Raw genomic sequence first — 20,719 nt, 5'->3', positions numbered from 1 at the left:
TAAACTTTCCAAAATTAAACAGTTTGCTACCAGATGTTTGGTAGGAGGCCAGATGTTATCTAAGAATAGCTTCTTTTACCTGCTTACCTTTCTAACCTTTRGAAAATCCAGTTACTTCCTTGGCCTTCATGTATTCCTGTTTGCTAGTCCTAGATAATCAAGTGCTTTAAATTRAGACTCTTCMAGCTTCCATACCTGCCAAAGGTATYTGTTTCCTTTGGCAAATTGCRYATTCTCTGTGGTTTRATACTTCATCTCYATAGACAAAATTAGACTTGAAGTTCCACAAGAGCTGCAGAGATAAATATTCTTGTAAAATGGTTTTATTTTGGTATAAGCCACTTCCTTTYCTGGGTAAATGCAATCACTGCATAATCTGATTCAAAGGTACCAGAGCCACTCAAAGAAACTGGCATGGGGTAGAGCAGTAACCTCTTTTAAGCAAATTTAGCATACATTCATGCTTTTATTGGCAGAGTTACTTTTATTTTGGCTTGTGCAGTTTCTTTCAGTTTAGTTTAAACTYTTCCTTAGTCCATTTAGGCTAAGTCAGGAGAAGTCTCCTTTGAAACTGGTTCAAAAGCTGTCTGCAAAGGTTGTGTTACCTGCTCAGTTAAATCACTACAGTATTTTTTATCCCTAGGAACAGCAGCAGTCCAGGTATAACTGGCTTTTTAATSATCTTTTCTTAGGGCCAAGCTCACCCACCACTAGCATTTGCTGTCATGACAGTTCTTATGATGGAGAGAAAGTGATTTGAAAGTGACATAATTTCTTTTGCTTGGTTCAGACTTGTTAAACCTGGACATCCCTCGACAGAAATTTTAGGGCATCAAAATTTTCACTCTGTTTGAGATATAATATTAATTTTATATGGTCTTCTCTGGAGGAGGAATGTGAAATACAGGGTGAAATATCTGCTCTCTGGTGAACTTCAGTGGCACTTCACCTTCTTCTAGGTTTTGGATGGTATTCCTGTTTTTACATCGCATTCCCAATTCCAGCCTGAGATTACACTTCCCCCAACTTCAACACACCCCCCAGGTAGCAAGTTTCCTGCTGGCCCCATCTGTACTCTCTTGAATCTACAAGTTAAGGCAGCTTTCTGTATTTCTACTACAACAGCAGGTTAGAGTTTCCCAGTTCTCTTTGCAGATGCTGCTTCAACATAATCTCTCACATCCATGACTTTCTAGCTGGKTGAGGTACTTTTTAGGGCATTTGTTTAGGTTTTGAAAGCTGCTGGGTAAGATTCAGYCCAGGCCAACACTACGAGAATGACTCTGTCAGTAATCTTTAACACACTATGTTAATCACTAGCTRTGGTGGAGATTCCTGCTACTAATCCTAACTGAGATACCAGGGTAGCACTCTTTGATTCCTGTCAGTTTCCCAGGTCAGATCCTTGGCACACMTCGGTGGATTTCTAAAATCTACACCACCTTTATCTTTTGGCTGCTATTGTCATATTTTCCATTTGCTGCCCAAATAATTGCTTCATGTTCTCCTTAGCTTTCTCACTTAGGCATCCATTGGAATGCCATCTGAGGATTGCTAATTTTATGAAAGAAGCATGAATTCTGAACAGTGCATGGACAGATTCAGACATTCTCTGTTACCTGCAATTGGGTGTTGGACTTCTGGTCACGTAATGTTATAATAGGTCCTGTTAGGTTCTGTAGGATGCCTTAGATGCAAGTCCTATACTCCCAACTTCAGTGCTACYCTGACTCTTCTAACAGGAATTTTGAGCTTTCTTTTACTAGTCTTTGACATATCTGGCCATGGATGTTTGTCCCTACAAATACTCACCTTGTAGGTATTCCTGCTTGCTCTCAACTCCCATCCCAAGTTTTGGTTTGACTGACAGAGTGAGACATTAAATTGATATTTTTCTACCATAGCTGGTACTTCTTAAGTGGTTGGCATTTTCCACTGGCAGAGCCTCTGCTAGAGGGTGTTAGCCAAGTGTCCCCCATCCTTCTTTCACTCTGGAGATTCCCTGATGTGGTCTGTTTTCTGGGGTCCTGTTCCTATRCCATCTCTCCCTGAACATAACTTTCACAGAATTCTGCTCCTACAGAAGGTTGGTCCAACCGCAGGTGTTTTGCAAGTCAAATGAATTCAGATTTCCTATAAGAAAAAGGAAATGAGGTTCATAAGAGCCCATAAACTTTCTATTATGAAACAATCTGTTAGCCAGCTGTCTGGTTGCAAACCACAGGTTATATTACCAGCATTGCTTCTTCCTGTCTCTCACCTCTTTAAACGAAAGCTGTCCCAGTGGCCCTCGTGTGTGGCAGCTTGCTCACTCTGGCTGCTGGCCATGAAGACCTACCTGAGCAACCTTCCCACAGCCAGCCATGGCCGTGGAGGATAATAATGACCCCAGTAACTCATTGCCACTCAGTAGAACTTCACCCTTCCCTTGGCACTGCTCTTCATCCCATTCAGTGCAAAASCAGCTGCCTCAATTCACCTGTCTGAGGTGAAGCCCCTAAAGGCAGGTAACAACAAGCCAGTTCTTTCCATAGTGCTGRTCTGTGCCTAGGGCTGGGTTTTGAACTTCCCTCTTTGTACCACACCACTTCTGGAAGCTGTCTAAAGGGAGCATCTGTGTCACAGCAGTACTTCAAAATCGGTGGCTCTAACCAAGGGGGGATGATGAGGCATGCTGATGGTGCACCGTATTCTCACCTGCACCTGTGCTGTTGCTGCTTTTGCTGAAAGACAAGACCACCTCACTGGAGTTCTTGATAGTTTCAGGAGCACCTTCTGTTTCCCTGCAAGATCCAGGCAAGGAATGCTGAATGGTTTGTCATCTCTTCCCACTGCAGAACGGGCCAGGAGGAGGAAACTTCGTGAAGAGCGGGCCTGGCTGCTGGCACAGGGGAAGGAGCTCCCCCCTGAGCTTTACCACTTGGATCCCAGTTCCCCCACCAGGGAAGAACGAAGGACCAAGGATATGTGAGTATACAATGGGGCATTGCAGCACATAAGTGTCTTGAAGCAGTGAATATGGCAAGGAGAGGAGTGTGATCATTCACAGGAATGCAGAGGGAGAAGTGAGGTTGGAGAACAGTGAGAGGAGTAAGCTGAGAAACATCTGGGTTTGGTCCATATGAGAGGAGTGTTAGTGATGAGGCCTATTTGCCAGCATTGTGGCAATGCATGGGTGGAATCGAAGATGAAGTACAGAGCATATCTTACCTGCCCTCAGTCTGCATTTTCACTGTGGTGCTTCCCATTACAGCTTTGAACTGGACGATGAGTTCACAGCCATGTACAAAGGTTAGTCCCAGCCCAGCTTTCCCYTTTTGCGTGACTTTCTCAGAGTGAAATACTTCTGTCTCTGTGTCTGTGTGTAACCATGCACCTTTATCTTGCTGCTGCCAGTTCTAGATGTGGTGAAGGCTCACAAGGACTCTTGGCCCTTCTTGGAGCCCGTTGATGAATCTTATGCTCCCAACTACTACCAGATCATTAAGGTAAGGAAAGTGGCCTCACCATCTTGGCTGATGTGATTTGTTGACTGGGATGCAGGATTTTGGAAGTATTTTGAAGTTTTGTGGGCTGTATTACTCTCACAAACTCCACAATTCTGGCAGTCCCTTCTGGCCTTACAAGTCAAGAAAACCAAAGATGGATGGATTCCTCTCTGGAGAGAATCTTCTGCACCCCATGCCCTCTGAGCTGCAACTTGGTAAGCCCCTCTATGGTTGCTGTCACTGAAAGGAAGWTTGCTTGTATTTCAGGCCCCCATGGATATCTCTAGCATGGAGAAGAAGTTGAATGGAGGTCAGTACTGCACCAAGGAAGAATTTGTGGGTGATATGAAGACCATGTTCAGGAACTGTCTTAAGTACAACGGTGAAGGCAGTGGTAAGAGCAATAAGATGCTACATTTGTCTGTTTGCAGTGCTGTCTTCCTCTTCACCAGTATTTGATTTGTGGTTCTCTTTCAGATCATTTTTTGGGAGACCAGAGGAAAGGGTAGTAGATACTGAGACTTGCACTGGGTTTTAGTGTGGCTTTTAGCAAAATTTGGCCATGCTGAATTGGGACATGGCATWCTAAGGACTGCCATGCTGGTAAATGGTGAAGGCAGAACATACAGAGAGGAGAATCTGTTTCTTTCTGAGTTCATTCCTTCATGTGCTTATGTGTGCCTGTGTGCCCCTTTTCCTCATRGTAACTAATACAGACTTTGAAATGCATTCTAGTCTGATTAACTCCCAGAGTTTGTTGAGTACCACCGAAAAGTGAGGAGTAAACTAGGCTTCTCCACTRGAAAATGTAGTTTTTAGGTTCCTTGGCTACTGAAGGAGCAACATGAGTCTGCAAATGGGAAATCCTGTATTTAACTGCCATGCCAATTAAAATTCTACATGTTGCTTAGATGAGAAATCAGTTCCCATATGGTGGGTCATCACTGCAGACTGTCTCACCAGCAACACCTGGTGAGAAAGAGAAAACAACATTTAAAACTGATCAGCTTGTTGTTGGCTGCAAGTAAAAGCATACCTGCAATGCTACTGGGAGAACTCTGCTTGCCAAGGAACTTCAGGGTTAGTTTAGTGGAAACAACTGCAAAGTCACTTGCTTCAAGGCCTTGCCRCCAACACCTCTCACATGTCTTTTCCTTCCTATCCACTCAACAAAAAGTAAAAGCTCATCTCAGCAGAACTGTCCAGTGGAAATGATGCAGTGGGGACACCAGTGTTGGCAATAGCTTTCGTGTCAGGATCAGCAAATGCTTTGGAAACTACACGGATAAATGTGTTTGCTGATTTTCCTCTGTCTTGTAGTCCACAGCAGAGATTTGAACGAGTCCAAGAAAAGCCCCTGAATGTAATCAAATAGCATTGCTGGAAGTTCACATTTCTTCTCTCAGCACTCTGGCTGGTGAGCTATGCAGGTCACACATCTCTGCGAGCAGAGGTGGTGCTCCTTCTAATGTAATTCTTGGCACTAGGCTGGAACACTGAGTTAATGCTGACTCTGCAGGCCCTGCTGCCAGTGGCACTTTGTCATGCCTGTGTGCCTGCCCTCTGATGGGTTACTGAACAGAACTGATGCTGTGCTGCTTATGGAGTTTAGGAACCAAAGCCAACTAGTTAGAAACAAAAGTCTTCCTCAGAGAAACTTGGCAGAGGGGAGGTGATTTATCTGATGTTGTGTAATAGTTTGTCTCTGTGAGGCTCTGACTTTCTTGGGGGTTTTTGACTGCAGAATATACAAAGATGGCTTACAACTTGGAGAGGTGTTTCCACCGAGCAATGATGAAGCACTTCCCTGGGGAAGATGGAGACACGGATGAGGAGTTTTGGATCAGAGAGGATGGGAGACGAGAGAAGAGGAGCCGGCGGACTGGCCGCTCGGGCRCAGGCAGTGTCTGGACTCGGTCACGAGACCCAGATGGGCCTGGCAAGAGACAACAACGCCTGGAGAATGGAGGAAAACCTCCACCGTATCGAGCTGCTTCCAGGGCTCCTGCTTCTTCCTCCTCTTCCTCCTCCTTCTCCTCGTCCTCTGTAGATGATCCAAGTGGCAACTCAATGCAGACTACTCAAGAAGTGGGCCCTTCCAATGGGCGAGGCTTCCCCCGCTCCCTGCAGTACGGCGGCATGCCCAGCCCYGTGACACATCCTGGACAGATGGTAAGGAGCAGGTCCTGCTGTCCTTTGCCCATCAGGCCGAGGGAGGGAGGTAAAGGGGAATGAAACTTGCTACCGTGAAATGCTTAGTGCATGTCAGGAACCTGTTCCCAGAGATAAAGAGTTAGAGCTGTGGTTCCTACAAGTGAAACATAGCAGCCCATAGATTTAAAGTGGTATAATTTAAGTCTTTGCCACACTAGGTGGGAGCAATCTCCTAATATTTCCCATGGCTTGCACATCCCAGTGTAGGCCTGTTGGTTCCCCTAGTTTCTTCTCKCCTTGGAGAGTTACCCCAGTGTGCATGGAAAGCTGTCACATTTCTTCCCTTCACCTCCAGTTTATGAAGCTGAACAAGCTAGTCTTCTTTTGTCTCAATTGTGTACAGATGCCTGGTAACTTTGTGCCATCTATGTACTACTGCATTTCATRCCTTGAATATTTATAAAAGCAGTAAACTAAGTCAAAGGCCCCCTGGACTGCAGCAGTGACCTATCTTTAGCCCAATGTTTCTTCTCAGAATGCCACCTCTTCTACCTCCCTCCTGRGCTATTCTTCACCCATCCTTCATGGCCTTTTTCGTTTTAGCTAGTGATGACTTGTGGTGTGATGTATCTGCTGTTCCCCTGAGATCTAGGCTATCTCTTGCCCTTTTAGCTAGAGATCAAACAAAATTTTTAGAGTGATTCTTGTGCTGTAGATAGTGTGAGGCAGTAGCAGAGCTGGAGGCATTGAGTATTTTGAAGGAAATCCAGCACATTCCCTGTTGTCTTTCTGCTTYCACAYTCTTGTGGTCCATTCCTCTTCTAGMAGCAAAYCAYTGCCCCCTCCAGTCTTCTTGCTTGCTGCCCAGTATTTGGGTGGCAAATGAGTGTGTTGCAGCCTTCAGTTTGGGGGCAAAGTTGCTGAGGTGTGAGAGAGTGGCTTTGATATGGGAGCTGTGTCTCCTCCTAGAAGACGGTGTACATATTTTCCATGGTACCTCCAAAACGGTCCCACTGCACATCCGTGTGGTCATTCCAGCCTTGGCTTCCCCTTACCTGCAGTATTTCTACTGCTTTTTTACACTTCACAAATTGTTTTATTTCTCTCCCCTGCACCTCTACCCATCCCCCAGAGACCAGCAGTGCCAGGAACGTTTGGTCCTCTGCGTGGATCTGATCCCACAAAACTGTACGGCTCTCCGCGAGTKCCTGAGCCCCATCCCGGAGACCCAGTCCAGCAGCACCAGCACTTTGCCATGCAGGTAAGGCACTCTCACCGAGGGCTGGGCACACCGGGCCCCATGGGTGTGATGGCTCTCACTGAGACCCCTCCCTGTCTCYGCAGCCGGCCCTGGGACTGAGCGAKCACCGCGGGCACCGGCTGGGCACTCCAGAGAAGCAGACATGCACGGCACCGGCCCACGTGGCCGGGCTGGGCCCCCGGCCGGTCTCCCTGCAGCTGGGGCGCCCCCCGCCCGACGCCGTCTACCCACCGGCCCAGTTCCAGCAGGSCTTCCTCCCGCCACGGCACAACGGGCCCCCCGGGAAGCCGCCCGAGGGCTCRGAGGTGCCCCCGGGGCACATGTACCGGCCCTACAAGTACCTGAACCGCGCGCATCCGGCCCTGTGGAATGGCAGCCACGGCCCCGCTGTGGGGGGCCAGGCCGCCATGGGGCCAGAGGAGAAAGCGCCCATGGGGCCGGGGCCCACGCTGCAGCCCCGTGTCCTGGGTCATATGATGGACCCCCGGGCCACGAGGCCACCACTGCCTCCCAGCCAGTGGAGCGAGCAGTCCAATTTCCTACCTCACGGGGTGCCTCCCTCAGGGTATATGCGACCGCCCGGGAAAGCCGCCGGCCAGAGGATGCCACAGCCGCCGGCCGCTCTGTTTGGGGGACCGCCTCAGGTTCAAAGAGGGTGCCAGGGCGGGGACTCCATGCTGGACAGCCCGGAGATGATCGCCATGCAGCAGCTGTCCTCCCGCGTGTGCCCGCCGGGTGTGCCTTACCACCCTCGCCAGCCRCCCCCGCCGCACCTCCCCGGGCCCTTCCCCCAGCTGGCTCACGCCGCCTCCACCGGCCAGCCCCCAAAACCAGCTGTGGGAAACGGGAGCTCGCAGGATCCAACCGGCCAGACCATGGACATGGACAGCAACCCAGGTAATGCCTTCAGTGTCCACTGACAGCACTTGAACTTCCCTGCCTGCATCTGTTGCCTCCGCCTCTCAGAAAATAATTCAAATCTTGATTAAATACTTGGAGCGAACACAGTTTTACACATCTTTTTTTTTTTTTTTTAAATTAAATTGGAATGTATTTTCTACTCCTGGCATTGCTTAGATTTTTCTAGGACTGTTTTGTTTCACTGTAGCCTGCCAGAGGTTCCCTCTGTCCCAGCTTTACCTGCAAGTTTCCAGTTTGCCACAGGGTGCAAATGCAAAGCATAGGCTGTGATGCTTCTTGAGCTCACCTGGAGTTAATATAGAAATTGGATCTGCAGAGAGTTAGGTAAGGAGAGGAGATGTTATGTGAATAGATGTCTTAAATATACTCCTTTGAGTGTGTGTCAGAATGGCTTCTCCTCTGAAGTGCACATCTGCCTTATGAGCTCTCAACATCTTAAAATCTTCACACATCAGCACTGCCCAAAAGCTCCTGAGCAGCTGTATCAGTTCAGGTGGAATGGCAGCATGTCATGCGTGCTCTCACCAGTTTCTTTCTGGTTGAATTTCATTTGTTCTATCTGGTAAACTACAGATAATTTTAAAAAAAAAAGAACCTTAAAAATAAAACCTAAAGTAGAGATCAAAAAAATTCAGAGATCAAAAAATTCTTTTTCATTAAATCTAGATGGTAAACTGGAGATCAAAACCCTTGTATCTTTTATCAATCCCTTGTGTGCCTTGCACTAAGAGGAAACTCTTTCCTTGTGTGGCATTGCTTAAAAGTTATCATAATTTAGCTTGCTGGATATAGAACAGAGACAGGGGAGTGCTGAGTGATTGCAGRACAGAGTAGTCTCATCTCCGAACCACAGTTGGTTAAAATATGGCTGTGATCAGCTCTGCAGCATCTTGGGGTGTGGCAGTGCTTCTGCCCAAGCTGTGGGCAAATRGSGTTTGTGGAGGGTGGGCTTAAATTCAATGTTAAGAACAAATTCTTTACTGTGAGCAGATTTAYTGGCACAGATTGCCCAGAGAAGCTGTGGAWGCCCCATCCCCAGCAGTGTTCAAGACCTGGCTGGATGGGGCTTTGAACAGTCTGGTCTGGTGGAAGGTATCCTTCTCCATAGCAAAGGGGTTGGAGTTATGTGATCTTTAAAGTCCCTTCCAACCCAAACTATTCTGTAATTCTATGACCAGAAGGGGTAAGGCAGCCTGAAATCAAGCTGCCACTACACCAACACCTTATGTTGCTGTTGTGTGGACCCMATCTCTGCCTCTCCTTTAAGCAGCCACTGCACACCTGTCACACCAACATGAATGCTATGTTATTCCAGAAGGGCTGTGACTTAGTGGTGGCTTGCAAACTGCAGTGTTCCCCTGTGCCATCTTTCAGAGAGACAGGCAACCTCATGAGCAGTTTTTAAAAGAGCACGTTTGAAATAAGCAGCTATTAAAGGTCACCCAAATTTGCAAAAATGCACTTCAAAATTGCTGAAGATCTCGGAAGGTTTGAGTAGAGGATGGGTAGGTTTTTGGAGTACTTCCAGCAGAAGGACCTTCATGGCTGTCAAAAGTCACTCCTTTATCTCTTCCATTTTGCACAAAAGTGTAATGCTTCCTCCATCCAGATGTTAGGGACTTGTTGGGCACAGCTGCACAGCAACTTTGGGTCAGCAATYGAAAAGGATGCTGAGAGGCTGCTTTCGTAGACCTGGTTAACCTGGCAGGAATTATTCTTTTGCATGAGTGCTTTGGGTGAGCACGCGCGGGTGTGTGTCTGTATCAGGCAGAGAGGTCCAGTTTCCAAGATTAAACAGGTGTGTGACTCTCTTCCCTCTCTTTTCAGTGGAGACGCCAGCAGGCATGGATGAGAAGGCTCAGTGCATCAGCATTCCTGACGGGACCTACGGCAAACTCCTACCTCACCCCAAGCCCCCACTGCCCATGGAGTGCACGAGGCGCGCCTTGCCCCCGGATGGGGAGGGGGACGGCCCCGGTGTGAAGGGCGACCTGAAGGCAGGGCAGGGCAAAGGCGCGTGGTCAGCAGAGAGCGGCTACGCCGGTGACCCAGGCTGCGTGAGGGACCTGGTGCCCCCCTCTGAAAGAGGGGGTCCCCTGCCTCAGAATGGGGCAGCGGGAGAGGGGCCAGCAGCCGGCCCTGAGGGGAAGGGGCTGGCTGCCAACCTGCTGGAGAAACCCCTCTGTGGTGGGGGAAAGGCTCTGTCCGAAGCAGCCGTGCCGTGCATGGGGCAGGGCACCGGCCTCCCTGGCATGGATGCCGCCTCCATGGGGGCCACCCCCAACCAGTTTCACCCTCTCTACATGTCCAGTCTGGAGTACCCGAATTCAGCCGGGCGGTACCATATCAACGCAGGCCTGCAGGGGTTCAGCCCCATGATGGGGGGGAAGCCACCTCCTCCTGCCTCCCATCCTCAGCATTTTCCCCCACGGGGTTTCCATCCAAGTGGTGCCCACCCCGGCGTCTTCCCACGATATCGGCCTCCCCAGGGAATGCCGTATCCTTACCAGCCACAGCCTCAACCCTCCTACCACCACTACCAGCGACCGCCCTACTACGGCTGCCCGCAGGGCTACTCGGACTGGCAGAGACCTCTCCACCCGCAGGCCAGCCCCAGCGGGCACCCCAGCGCCCACCCCACCCTGGCCAGGCCCCCTTTCCCAGAGCGGGGCTCCAGCCTGCAGGGCTGCGAGGCACTGAGCGCCGCCCTGGCCTCGCCCAACCGCGTGGACGTAGCAAGTGCCAAAGAGGTTTCTCCAAGCGACGGGCAGGAGCTGGGGCCTGAAGATGAGAAGTCCGAGGAGTCCCAGGAAAGACCAGAGAGTCCCAAAGAGTTTCTTGATTTGGACAACCACAATGCGGCCACTAAGAGGCAGAGCTCGGTGGCTGCGGGAGAGTTCCTCTATGGAGCCCCCCCACCACACCTGGGTGCAGGGATGGGATTCGGCCCGTCGGCTTTCCCTCCCCATGGGGTGATGCTACAGACTGGCTCTCCTTATGGATCCCGCCATCCTGCCAGCCACTTCCAGCCCAGGACGTACGGATCGCCCATGAATGCTCACCTGTCTCATCATCCAGCCTCTGGCCAGGCCAACGGCCTCTCTCAGGAGGGCCCCCTGTACCGCTGCCAAGAGGAGAACATGGGTCACTTCCAGGCCTTGCTGATGGAGCAGAGAGGCAGTGGAGGTGGCATGGGGGGGCCACCCCAGGACTTGTATAGACCCTCGGGGTAAGATCGTGTTTTCTTCAAGAAGGCAAGGTGGGAGGGGGTGATGTCYGGGTGACCAAGTGTTGGATATCCTTGAAAGGATATGGCTTGAAGTCAAAGGAGATGACAAGTGAAGATGAAAGGCTAACAGGTGGTTCTTAGACTCCTGGAGTAAGAGGTCTGCTAAGATGAAGAGAGTCTCATTGCATCTCCTTAAAAAAAGGAGCACTCTCTGTCATGGAGAACCTCTTAGCCTGCCCCATCCATCCCCACACCAGTGCTTTGTTTCACCTGACAGTGTTTTGTAAATGTGTTATCTAGGGTTGAGCATCTCTTAACCACAGGGACTCTTGCCTTTTTTTTYGCAAGTGTTTTATTTCATCTTGCTCATAGTGGGACAGAGTTGCTGACTAAAGTGGAAGTTTGCCTCTTGTTATAACATGTTCAATGTTGCTCTCTTTTTCCCTCCTCTTGCTTTGTCCCTTCTCTCTGTGTCAAATTTCCAACAGAGAAAATTACTTTTCAGAAACTGGATATCACATTTTATTCCCTAGTGGAAAATTCTGCTACTCCAAAAATTCCATGTTCAGTTTTTATGAATGTGCCTCAACTGWTACTGTTTTGTTATCATCACAGCATGGTAGTCTTTCCTTGTTCTAGTATTCAGGGAACTTGGCTTGGAGCTAAGCCATTGAGGGAGTGGCATGGGTTGAGAGTTGTGTTGTGGGGTGAAGCCAGACAGAATACACAAGACAAATGCTTGTGTGGTMATGATGTATGTATGCCTTCAGTGAAGTAGTTTTAACGAAGAGTGGGGATTTGCTCCTGTCATTCATGTGCTAAAACTCTCTCCATTCAACCTGACTCCAGAATGCAAATGCATCAGGCTCAAGTACCCTTCCCGAAGATGCCTACAGCAACCATGTCCCGTGAAGATTTGACGTCRCAAAAACCGTCAGCGTTGCCTCTGGATCAAGTAAGGACTGCTAGAGAGAGCAGAGCTGAAATGCAAGTCTTTCTCTTCCCAGTGGTTAAAGGATTGAGGTGTTTGATGAGAGTGGAAAGAACTGGAGGAAGCTGGGAACTTGGGCAGATCAGTAGTGTTAGCTTTGACCAGGTTGCATGCAATTTTGAGTTTATTCCTTTCTAAAGCTGCCATTTAAAGCCTCCAACTCCTTTTTTTCCTCTTCCAGAGCTAGTCCAAGAAATGAAGGACTTCATGAAGATGAAAGCCACACGTGATATGGACAACGGAGAGGAGGGGCAGGCCTTGCTCCGACCCTCCCCTCATCCGAGCAGCATGGAGCTTCCTGGGTCTGTGGAACGTGGTGCTGTGCTGGCTTTTGTGTTGGAAACGTGGAGCGGTGCTGGGCCCCAGCCAGCCGAGCAGCTGGCTCGCCATCGCAGGGCACCCCGAACTCGTGGCTTTCTGTGACCGGAGACTGCGTCTCATTCAGGGTTTGAGGGATCTTTTGGGTGGGGAGGGTGGGGGGTGGGGGTGGAAACTTTCATTGACTGCTAAACTCAGGTATATTTTTCAGGGTGGAAGAGGACGATGATGAAATTTTACTTGTAGTATTAACGTGTGTGTTTTGGAGCTGGATCCAGTTTACAGAATTTAACCTGTTGCCTTTCTAAATAAATTTCTGTTGTTGGTGAATGTATTGTACATAATGGGGGGGAGGGTGGGCCCAGCTTGTAGTGGGCTTAGCACTGGAGGAATCGTTAACTGTTTACAATCATATCACACTGAAATCTTTCAGGATAGGGTGAGGGTTCGGGGGGACCAGGGAGAGGCGAGGAAATGTGTGACTTGCTGTGCTCCTTCCTGTCCTCTGCAGCCATGACATGACTCGACGGTTGGTAGACATAATAGCAGGAATTGCTCAGGAGCATAACATGTCCTCCTCTTTCTCTTGCCTTCTTCTTCCTTCCTCTCACACCCCCACCTCCACCCCTCTGGATCCAGGGCCTGAGTGTACTTCCAGCTCCTGTCATCATGAGGGAACAAGGAAACCGGGACCAGGAATTGAAACCAGGGCAGGACACCCATGGCATTGTTCCTTCTGCTAATACAGTACACTTCTCCCTGCCTTTCTGATAGAAGAAATGTGTGCTCTAGAAAACAGAAAATKGCATAACTGGTCAACTTAAAATTTGTTTTTGTGAAACCGGTGCAGCTGTGGGTGGAACAGCACCTRTCCAGTAGAACAAATTCTGTGTAAATCTGTACTTCCCTGCTGCCTGAGAAGAGGAGCCAAGTCCCCACCTCTTTCACTGACCCTGGGCTATGTTCACTTCTTAGCAGCAGTGAAGCAGAAAGTGCCACAAGCTTCCTGAGCAATCTCACTGAGGAGGAAGAGCAAGAGGCTGCCTTGGGGGACTGGCAGGATTACTGCAGTATGAGCCATTTGTTGGATTTGGCATTTGCAAGTTGCARGTGAATTGGAAAGCACTCGAACATTCAAAGTCAGTCATTGAGGTCGATTGGCTCAGAAGTTGAGGGACAAGAGAGCTTCCTGCTGGAGTCGAATTGGTTTAACTTTGTTGTCAAGAGCAGGTCCTGCAGGGCCAGTGGCAGCTTCTGTGTGCAGTCTGCAGGGGCTGTCACCAGTGGCAGTACTGCACTGGGAAACCCCTGTGTGCCAGTCATGAACAGCCACTGGTGTTCAAGTGAGTTCTGTAGGAACTTCACCTACATTTACTCACATCCTAAGCTAACRAGCAGTTGATTATTCTAGAGGGAGCTGGAGTAAAACAGTGAGTTAAGCTATGAGACTGGGCAGCAAAACCTTATGGGAGTGTAGCCCTTGTGGGCAGGGTGCTGGCTGCACTGGGAGAGGGCAGTGGTTAAAAAGAGGATGTGCCAGTCTGTCAGACAGAGCATGCTAGCAGGAGAAGGACAGAGCAGCATGCCCTTTAGTCAGTGCTACCAGCTAGAGGAGGGATATTGTCTTCAGGTTTCTGGAGAATTTTTCTGSCTGCTTTCTTGCCTTGCATTGTGCCATCACTCATATCTTCAGCTGGATTGCACCAGGATGCACGACTACACTGCCTTTGTCTTGCTGTGTAGATCTACTATGCACTGGCAAAGCTGTTCAAGCRAATGGCAGGTAGCATCTGGCTCAGCCATTGCTCCTTCTGTCCTAAGCTTTTGGAATAATAAAAAAGCCTAAAAGATGAGAAATATTCTTTGCTGAAATAGTTGGAAAAAGGAAGGACTGCCACGTTAATGCCCAATGAGCCTCACTGCTCTGTTGCTACAGCTCTTWTGCCTGTGATGAGCTGTGTGGGGCCAAGGTATTTTCCAAGCCTAACAGGAGTTAAAATTCTTCATGCAGTTGCACAAGTGCACTCCAGATGCAGTTCTTACCCACTGCTGCAGTCAGCCTGTCAACTATAGCTGCTGGCTGCTTAGRCCAGTCAGTTGCCTGGGACATCTGTCAATGTAATGTGAATTTCTTCTGGTATCTATCTACAGATGCCATTAGATTAGGAAGGGGAAGAGTGAGGGTTTTGGTGTGTTTTCTTCATTTGTATTCATCTGTCAGGGAGCACTTGTGTGGMTTGATCTAAACTGGAAGAGATGATCCTAAAGGTTGACCTTTGACAAAGAAATGGGTAACTGCTTTCCCCAGCCAAGAACATTATGTCATGTCTCTTCCAAGGACAAATTTARCTCATCAACTGGCAGTGGTTTTTCAGAGGGGCCTCAGCTGCTCCGAAAGGCAGGTCTAGATCCTTCACTGGGCAGAGGTACAGTAGCAGTAGTAGATATTAATGAAAAATTGTGCAAGTACATCTGCTCTTCAAGACAACAAACCTGGGACAAACACTCTTTAGTTCACTGTACATATAAAAATAATTTGAAATAGCAGATTTAAAAAATGAGGAACTGGAAAATATAATGTGTAGCAAARCATGGAAAATTCCAGAAATGTGGATGTAGATTCTGCAAAGAAGCCCTGCCAGACACTTCARCCTGTCTTCTGTATCACAGACAGCTGAATATTTGAAGTTCCTTTCCTTCAGCTCATTGGGCACATTGCAGAACAGGAGGTTTTTAGAAGCTTTAAAAACTCTCCAAGCAAGGTGAAGCACAGTTCAGCTGGAACAGGTGCTGAAAACATGGTTCTAGTGCTCATGGTATCTGGATGAGTACCAAGCCTGGATCAAAACTGGACACAGCTAAAGGAGGGCAAGAATTGCTTGTGGTCTGCCTGGAGAGCGTAGTGGAGTGTTAGACAGTGRTAGATAACCTCACCTGACTTGATGCAAATCTGGGAGGGGTTTGACTTGCACAAAACCAAGTAGTGAAGCTGACTCCTCTTGGGAGGGTTTCTAGGTAAATGGCTTTTGATGTAGTCAATAATGTTTATTAAAGTGGCTARCAAGCTGCTGTTGTGAGGACAGATGGTTTCTATTAGAAAAGTACTAATATGGAATACAGGAAACTACGGCTGGGCTTTCCTGAGGACAGGACATGCTGAGGTGGAGAGATACTTGTGAAATCTTAGATTGGAGTTTCCAGACTTTCAAATGCTTAGATCATAAGAAAGGGTTGTGGTTTTTTTCCCCCTCTTATAATATCTAGGGATGCCCTCAAAATCAGAGTTCAATCTCGCTAGGKACAGTCTAAGCAAATCACAGAAAACTGCCTCTCCTCAGAGGTTACAGCCCTGGGACAAGATTGCTGGGGTGGAATACCCATGGAAATTTAAGCAGATAATGTGGATTTTATTATTTCCAAACCATGCTGCTTTGTAGATACTGTGAAAGAGAGGTTTGAGGGATTTAGAAGAGCAGCATCGCATCTCTTTATGTACAGAATGGTGTTTCGTGCCATTTGTTGGCTTGCAGCCAGATGTGTAACTGCATTTTGAAATAACATGGCTTCTGAGTGCCATACTTGTGCCACTRTCTTAAATTAATGAGGAGGTGTTAGGTCATAGGTTGGACTTGATGATCTTGAAGGTCTCTTCCAGCCTGGTTCAATCTGTGATTTTAACCCAGCACAGAGAAACTCTAGTGCATCCCCCAGCATTGTTGTAGTACATTACCAGTTGGTGCTTTCTCAGAAAGCATCCTGAGCTAGTGGCTTTGCAAAATTTCCTGTAGCTATTTTCCTGTATGGAGGACGTGTTTTGCAATAATTATGGATTTCATGTTAAACAAGATTATATAATRCATAGAACAATTATGATGTTGATCATGCTCAAGCATGACAAAAATTTTCAATAATCTCGGAAGAGCTTTGTATACTGCTCTACCTTTTTAGTCTCTTGCTCTCCCCCACCACTTCCTCTTTCTAAAGTGGGGTGTGGTGTTCCCAAGCTCCTGAGATGTTAAGTTGCCTTTGCAAAGGCCACTGTATAAACTCCCCCGAGACTCTGAATTTTTGGACATCTTAGGTAGTACAAGCCCTGGAAATTCAACTAAGTAATTTGGAAAGGGCAGTCACTGAGGCTTCACAGTGACTTTTCGCTGTGTTTAGCTGCAGTTTGCAGTCTATAAATTCCWTGGTGTGACCCACCAAACCACTCAGTGGCAATCCAAGGCACCAGCCTGCAACGAGGAGGACAAAAGAGGAAAGTAAATTTGAAGCTTCAAGGCCCAACTGGTTTGATTTGTGACTTTCAAGTACATGGAGACACTTTTCTTGGAAGCTTCTGATTGTTTCTTGTCTGCCAAATGCCTTTTCCATGCAGACTTTCCGAAACAAATCGCCTGTGTATATTTTTGTAAGTGTGGTTTCTCAGGGTCTTGGAGAGCTATCAGCTTTATGATGTCTTATCTGAAAGCAAGTCACAGAGGCTGTCTTTCATTCTGCTGACTGAGGCAGCTCCCCTGCAGGTTCTCACCCCAACACTTCTCCATTTAAAATGGAAGTATAATTAGAAAACAACCTTTCTTTATTTTCCCCACTGATCCCTGTCAGGCTTTCGTTCATCTCTCTGTTCAAGAGAGATGTTTCTTTGTTCTTGATGGCTTCATTCTGCTCCTTTTCTGAGAAGACTGTGTTGCTGTATGCACTGTGGAATTTCAGAAAAGGTGCTGAAGTGAATGACAGGGAAGTGTCATTCCAGAGGGTGGCTTGGAGAAGACCAACAGTGGAATCTGTGATGGTTTAGTTGGTCCCGGTTCCTCTTGCTGCAGAGCAACCATGCAACTGGATCTGCACTTAATCAGAGCAACCCTTTGAAAGGTTTTTRTTGTGCTACATCAGTGGAGGAGTAGAGGAGTTTGCTCTTGCAGAATCCCTGTTCACTCCAAGTGTGGTGCTGGTGGTTGCAGAGAAGGTGTGTGAATGTCATGTCCTTTCTGCAGGGCTGGGATTGGGATAGCAGGCTGTGCAAGGAGGGCTGCAGCTGCAGCCCATGTGAAGAGCTTTAAGAGCCTGTGCTCACTGAAACAGAAAGCATCTCCAGCACTGACCTGGCAGCCTCTCCCCATCTGTACCTGTTTAACATACAGATGGGGGTGARCACACAGGGTTGGGCAGGATCCCTGCCGCCCATGCGGAAGGAAAATGCTTTTAACCGGCACATAATGAGCTGYGTGTCCTGGGTTTCACTCTGCCCACCTCCTGCTCTGAAAAAGAGCTGGGGAGGGACCCATTTCCAGCTGTCTCCCAATAGCTGCTCCTGGGGACAACCAGGGCAAGGCTCAGTCCACCCCCWGGCAGAGAGATTCAGGACAGGGTTTTATGTGTTTGAAAGTAGTAACATCCAAGTGTACCTTTGCAGAGAGCTGTGTTGTGCCCTTCTCATTTAGTTACTGTCTTGCTTTGGCTCACATGCAGGATTTGAGAGACCGTGGAGCATTTTATAGATCCAACACGGCTGCTCTTGCATTGATTGAGGGCTTTTTTCCTTTGTTTGCAGCAGTGGCTTAGATTTCTTTTGGCAAAGGTCTTCCTCTTTTTGAAAKGTGGATATCAAAGTGAACAGTGCATCCAGGAGAGAGCAAGAGCTACATCTACCAGGGAAAGAGGGGACAAAGGTTTAATTAGGACTGTGGCTTAATTGGGATTTTCACCAACTCAAGCCTAARGTCCCTCTGTCCTTTGCCCCTTCTATTTGGAAACACTTGGCTCACTTAGCAGAAAGGCAGTAAGTGGAATAGCTTCTAAATAAAAGCAGAACTGACTCTGTGTGAGCACAAGTCTCTTGTTGTGAATGAAGTTAGACCAGAGAGAGCCATTGGGGGGACTCCTTTGAGCAGCAAATGAGTGAGAGGCCCGCAGGCACCTGGAGCACTCAAACACGAGCACAGCAGAGGAGCAATCTCCCTTTTTGAAACCAGCCAGGCAGCTACAGGAGCTCAGGCCTCAGCTTAGTCTGGAAAGTCCTCTGATCCGCTTTGTATCATATGCCAACACCTCCCCTCTCCTTGCTTCCCAGCTTTCAAGTCTCTTTCCTTGTTCTGACTTCGCTGCAGTTGGTGGCTGTGAGTGCAGAGCTGAAAGCTCACTGCCCACATGAGCACAAGGGCAGAGGGTTGACCTTGCCAGCTGCCTCCTCTGCACACACACAGAAGCAGGTGAGGAGAATGCATATATTCTCATGAAACTGAGGCATCCTCAGTGGCTCACGAGTGTTCTCTCGTGTGGCCCTGGGGTTTGCCACCCTGGCACAGCAGTGTGTGTCCATCTACCAGTACAAGGATTTGCTCCTGGTCCTAGTGCAGGGCTCCCACACGTGATCCCAGCAYGTCTACCTCCAGGGGGGTTTAGGTTAGAAATTCCTGTGCATATACTGTGTACAACTGTGGAAACTCTTGTCTCTCCTCCTTGATGGATCAATGAATGCTGCTGCCTGATCTTTTTCTGAGCAATAATAACGTGCAGCAATGCAACTTTTAACCTTTCCGCACTGTTTTAGGGAGTAGATGGCTATGGAACACACTGCAGGGGATTCCAGTTTCAGCGGGAAAGCGAAGTGCTCTCTGTGGTCCTGCATTTTTTTATCATGCCACGTTCCTGCTTTCCCAGAGACTGGTGGGTTGATTTGGGTAGCTATGAGAGAGCTGGTAGCTGCTTCTGTGTTTGGGAAGGCAGAGAGGGAAGGGAACAGTTGGGTAAAGGTGAGCCYCATCCACAGAGCAGAGCACACTGGRACAGGGGTGGYTGTTGCTGCCACAGAATGAGGGGTGGATGAGGGGGAGGAGAGTGACCCACTGCTGCTTCACTTGGCTTTGCTGGGGAGGTAGTGGGGGAGCYTATGCCACTACATCCATTCATTTTTCTGAAGTTGGGTAACATTGGGGTTGTTTTCTGTATTATTGTAAGTTTGTAAAGAATGTAATCTGTCAGGGGCACAAGGAGAAAACGGGGGTCTTTCTCTTTTTGGGTGAGGCTGTTCTTATGTTGCTGTGCTTTCTGTTGTTGGGTGGGGAGGGGTCTAATGGCCATGGGGGCAAAAGCCTGGCCCTTGTCAACAGCTTGCAGCTGCCCCAGGGTGACAGGAGGGTGAGCTGAGGCTGCAGCAGAGACCTCCCACACCAAGCTGTGAAAATGCCTCTGCCTGTGTCCCTCAGCAGGGAAAATGGGACCTCTGTGGGACTCTGCACTGGCATATTTTCCTGGGTGCTGGGATGTAATACTTGAGGATGGGCTTTCTTGACTCCATAGCAAACTGGGCTGAAGAGCTGCYCATGCTGTTTATGAAAGGTTGGAGTGGATGGGCTCAATTTATCAGCTCAAGAAGGAGTTGATGCTGGAGTTGCTCATCCCAGCACTTCTGTCCCCAGCAGGGGCTCAGGGTGAGCCTCTCACCTCTCCATCACCTGCAGCCCAGGAACCCCCACCTCCCTCCCCATCCTGTAGAGCACAGTGTCAGGGATCCTCTTCTCTCTCCTGCTGCTGCAAAGTTGTGTGAACTTTCCTGGTCAATACTGGAAAGGGGAATGCTATTTATTTTTATATTGTGTATATTTTGTCTTGGTCTGCTGATTACCTTTGTTCCCCAAGAGCGACAGTTACCTCAATAGTTAGTTTAATACTGTGTGTTGGGTAATTTTTTTTAAGAACTTTTTTAAAATCTTGATCCTTGGAGGTCTGTAGATTTTATTTCCATATGAATTGGTTATTTTGTATAAAGTACRTTCTTAAAATAGCAATCACCCGTGCTGTATGTGTGTTTTCTTGTCTCCTGGATGGTCTGCCTCTTCCTTTGCAAGGGGAAGCGGATGGGGGTGGGAGGATAACAGAGGGCTTTTTTTCAGAGAGACAAAGCCCGGGACTGCAGTCAGACACCATTGTAGCACCTGTRATCCATTTACAAGAGAGCACCTGGAAAGCTCATCGGGATCATTTCCCGTTCAGAAGCACAGCTGTCTGCCTGTGAACAACCCAGTTGTGGAAATGAGATGGTGTCACTACTTTCCCTCCAAAGTCCCTGGTGGGCTGTGGGTTTTCCTGCAGCCCAGGTGTGCTGCAAAGCCTGCCTCTCTCCCCACCGACCCCCGTGCTTTTGGGGCACACATCATCTGTTCCTCCATACCCATGTGAACCCTCTCTGCTTTGAAATTTGTGACTGCCCTGAGTAAAGCCCATGGAGTGATGCTGCTATGAAGGGGGAGCTGATGTAGCCTTTGTGATTCCCCTTTGTGCTGATTTAATGATGGCCCTCAGGTACTGTTTAGAGGAATGGAAAGCCTTTGTGTGGTGGTCCAAATCCTATTGGG

At 48.4% G+C, this 20,719-nt stretch overlaps 1 protein-coding gene across 2 annotated transcripts in view; it reads left to right on the top strand.

Annotated features, from left to right (window-relative positions):
• LOC130588980 (chromatin remodeling regulator CECR2) overlaps window positions 1–20,145 on the top strand; it is a 101,509-nt gene extending 81,364 nt beyond the window's left edge. For both annotated transcript variants that reach the window (XM_057390042.1, XM_057390043.1), the window contains 10 exons: window positions 2,838–2,967; window positions 3,254–3,291; window positions 3,397–3,488; window positions 3,756–3,882; window positions 5,233–5,660; window positions 6,775–6,903; window positions 6,987–7,800; window positions 9,652–11,053; window positions 11,903–12,008; window positions 12,226–20,145. In XM_057390042.1, the coding sequence (XP_057246025.1) occupies window positions 2,838–2,967; window positions 3,254–3,291; window positions 3,397–3,488; window positions 3,756–3,882; window positions 5,233–5,660; window positions 6,775–6,903; window positions 6,987–7,800; window positions 9,652–11,053; window positions 11,903–12,008; window positions 12,226–12,231 (3,272 nt within the window). In that variant the 3' untranslated portion in view covers window positions 12,232–20,145. The remainder of the gene's footprint in view (window positions 1–2,837; window positions 2,968–3,253; window positions 3,292–3,396; window positions 3,489–3,755; window positions 3,883–5,232; window positions 5,661–6,774; window positions 6,904–6,986; window positions 7,801–9,651; window positions 11,054–11,902; window positions 12,009–12,225) is intronic.
• Window positions 20,146–20,719: the final 574 nt, after the last annotated feature.

Source organism: Malurus melanocephalus, unplaced genomic scaffold (assembly GCF_030028575.1).
Source record: "Malurus melanocephalus ecotype Western Australia unplaced genomic scaffold, MMel_1.1 scaffold_22, whole genome shotgun sequence".
Taxonomy (NCBI): Eukaryota; Metazoa; Chordata; class Aves; order Passeriformes; family Maluridae; genus Malurus; species Malurus melanocephalus.
Note: the sequence above shows the minus strand (reverse complement) of the source record. Positions and strands in the feature narration are given on the sequence as shown.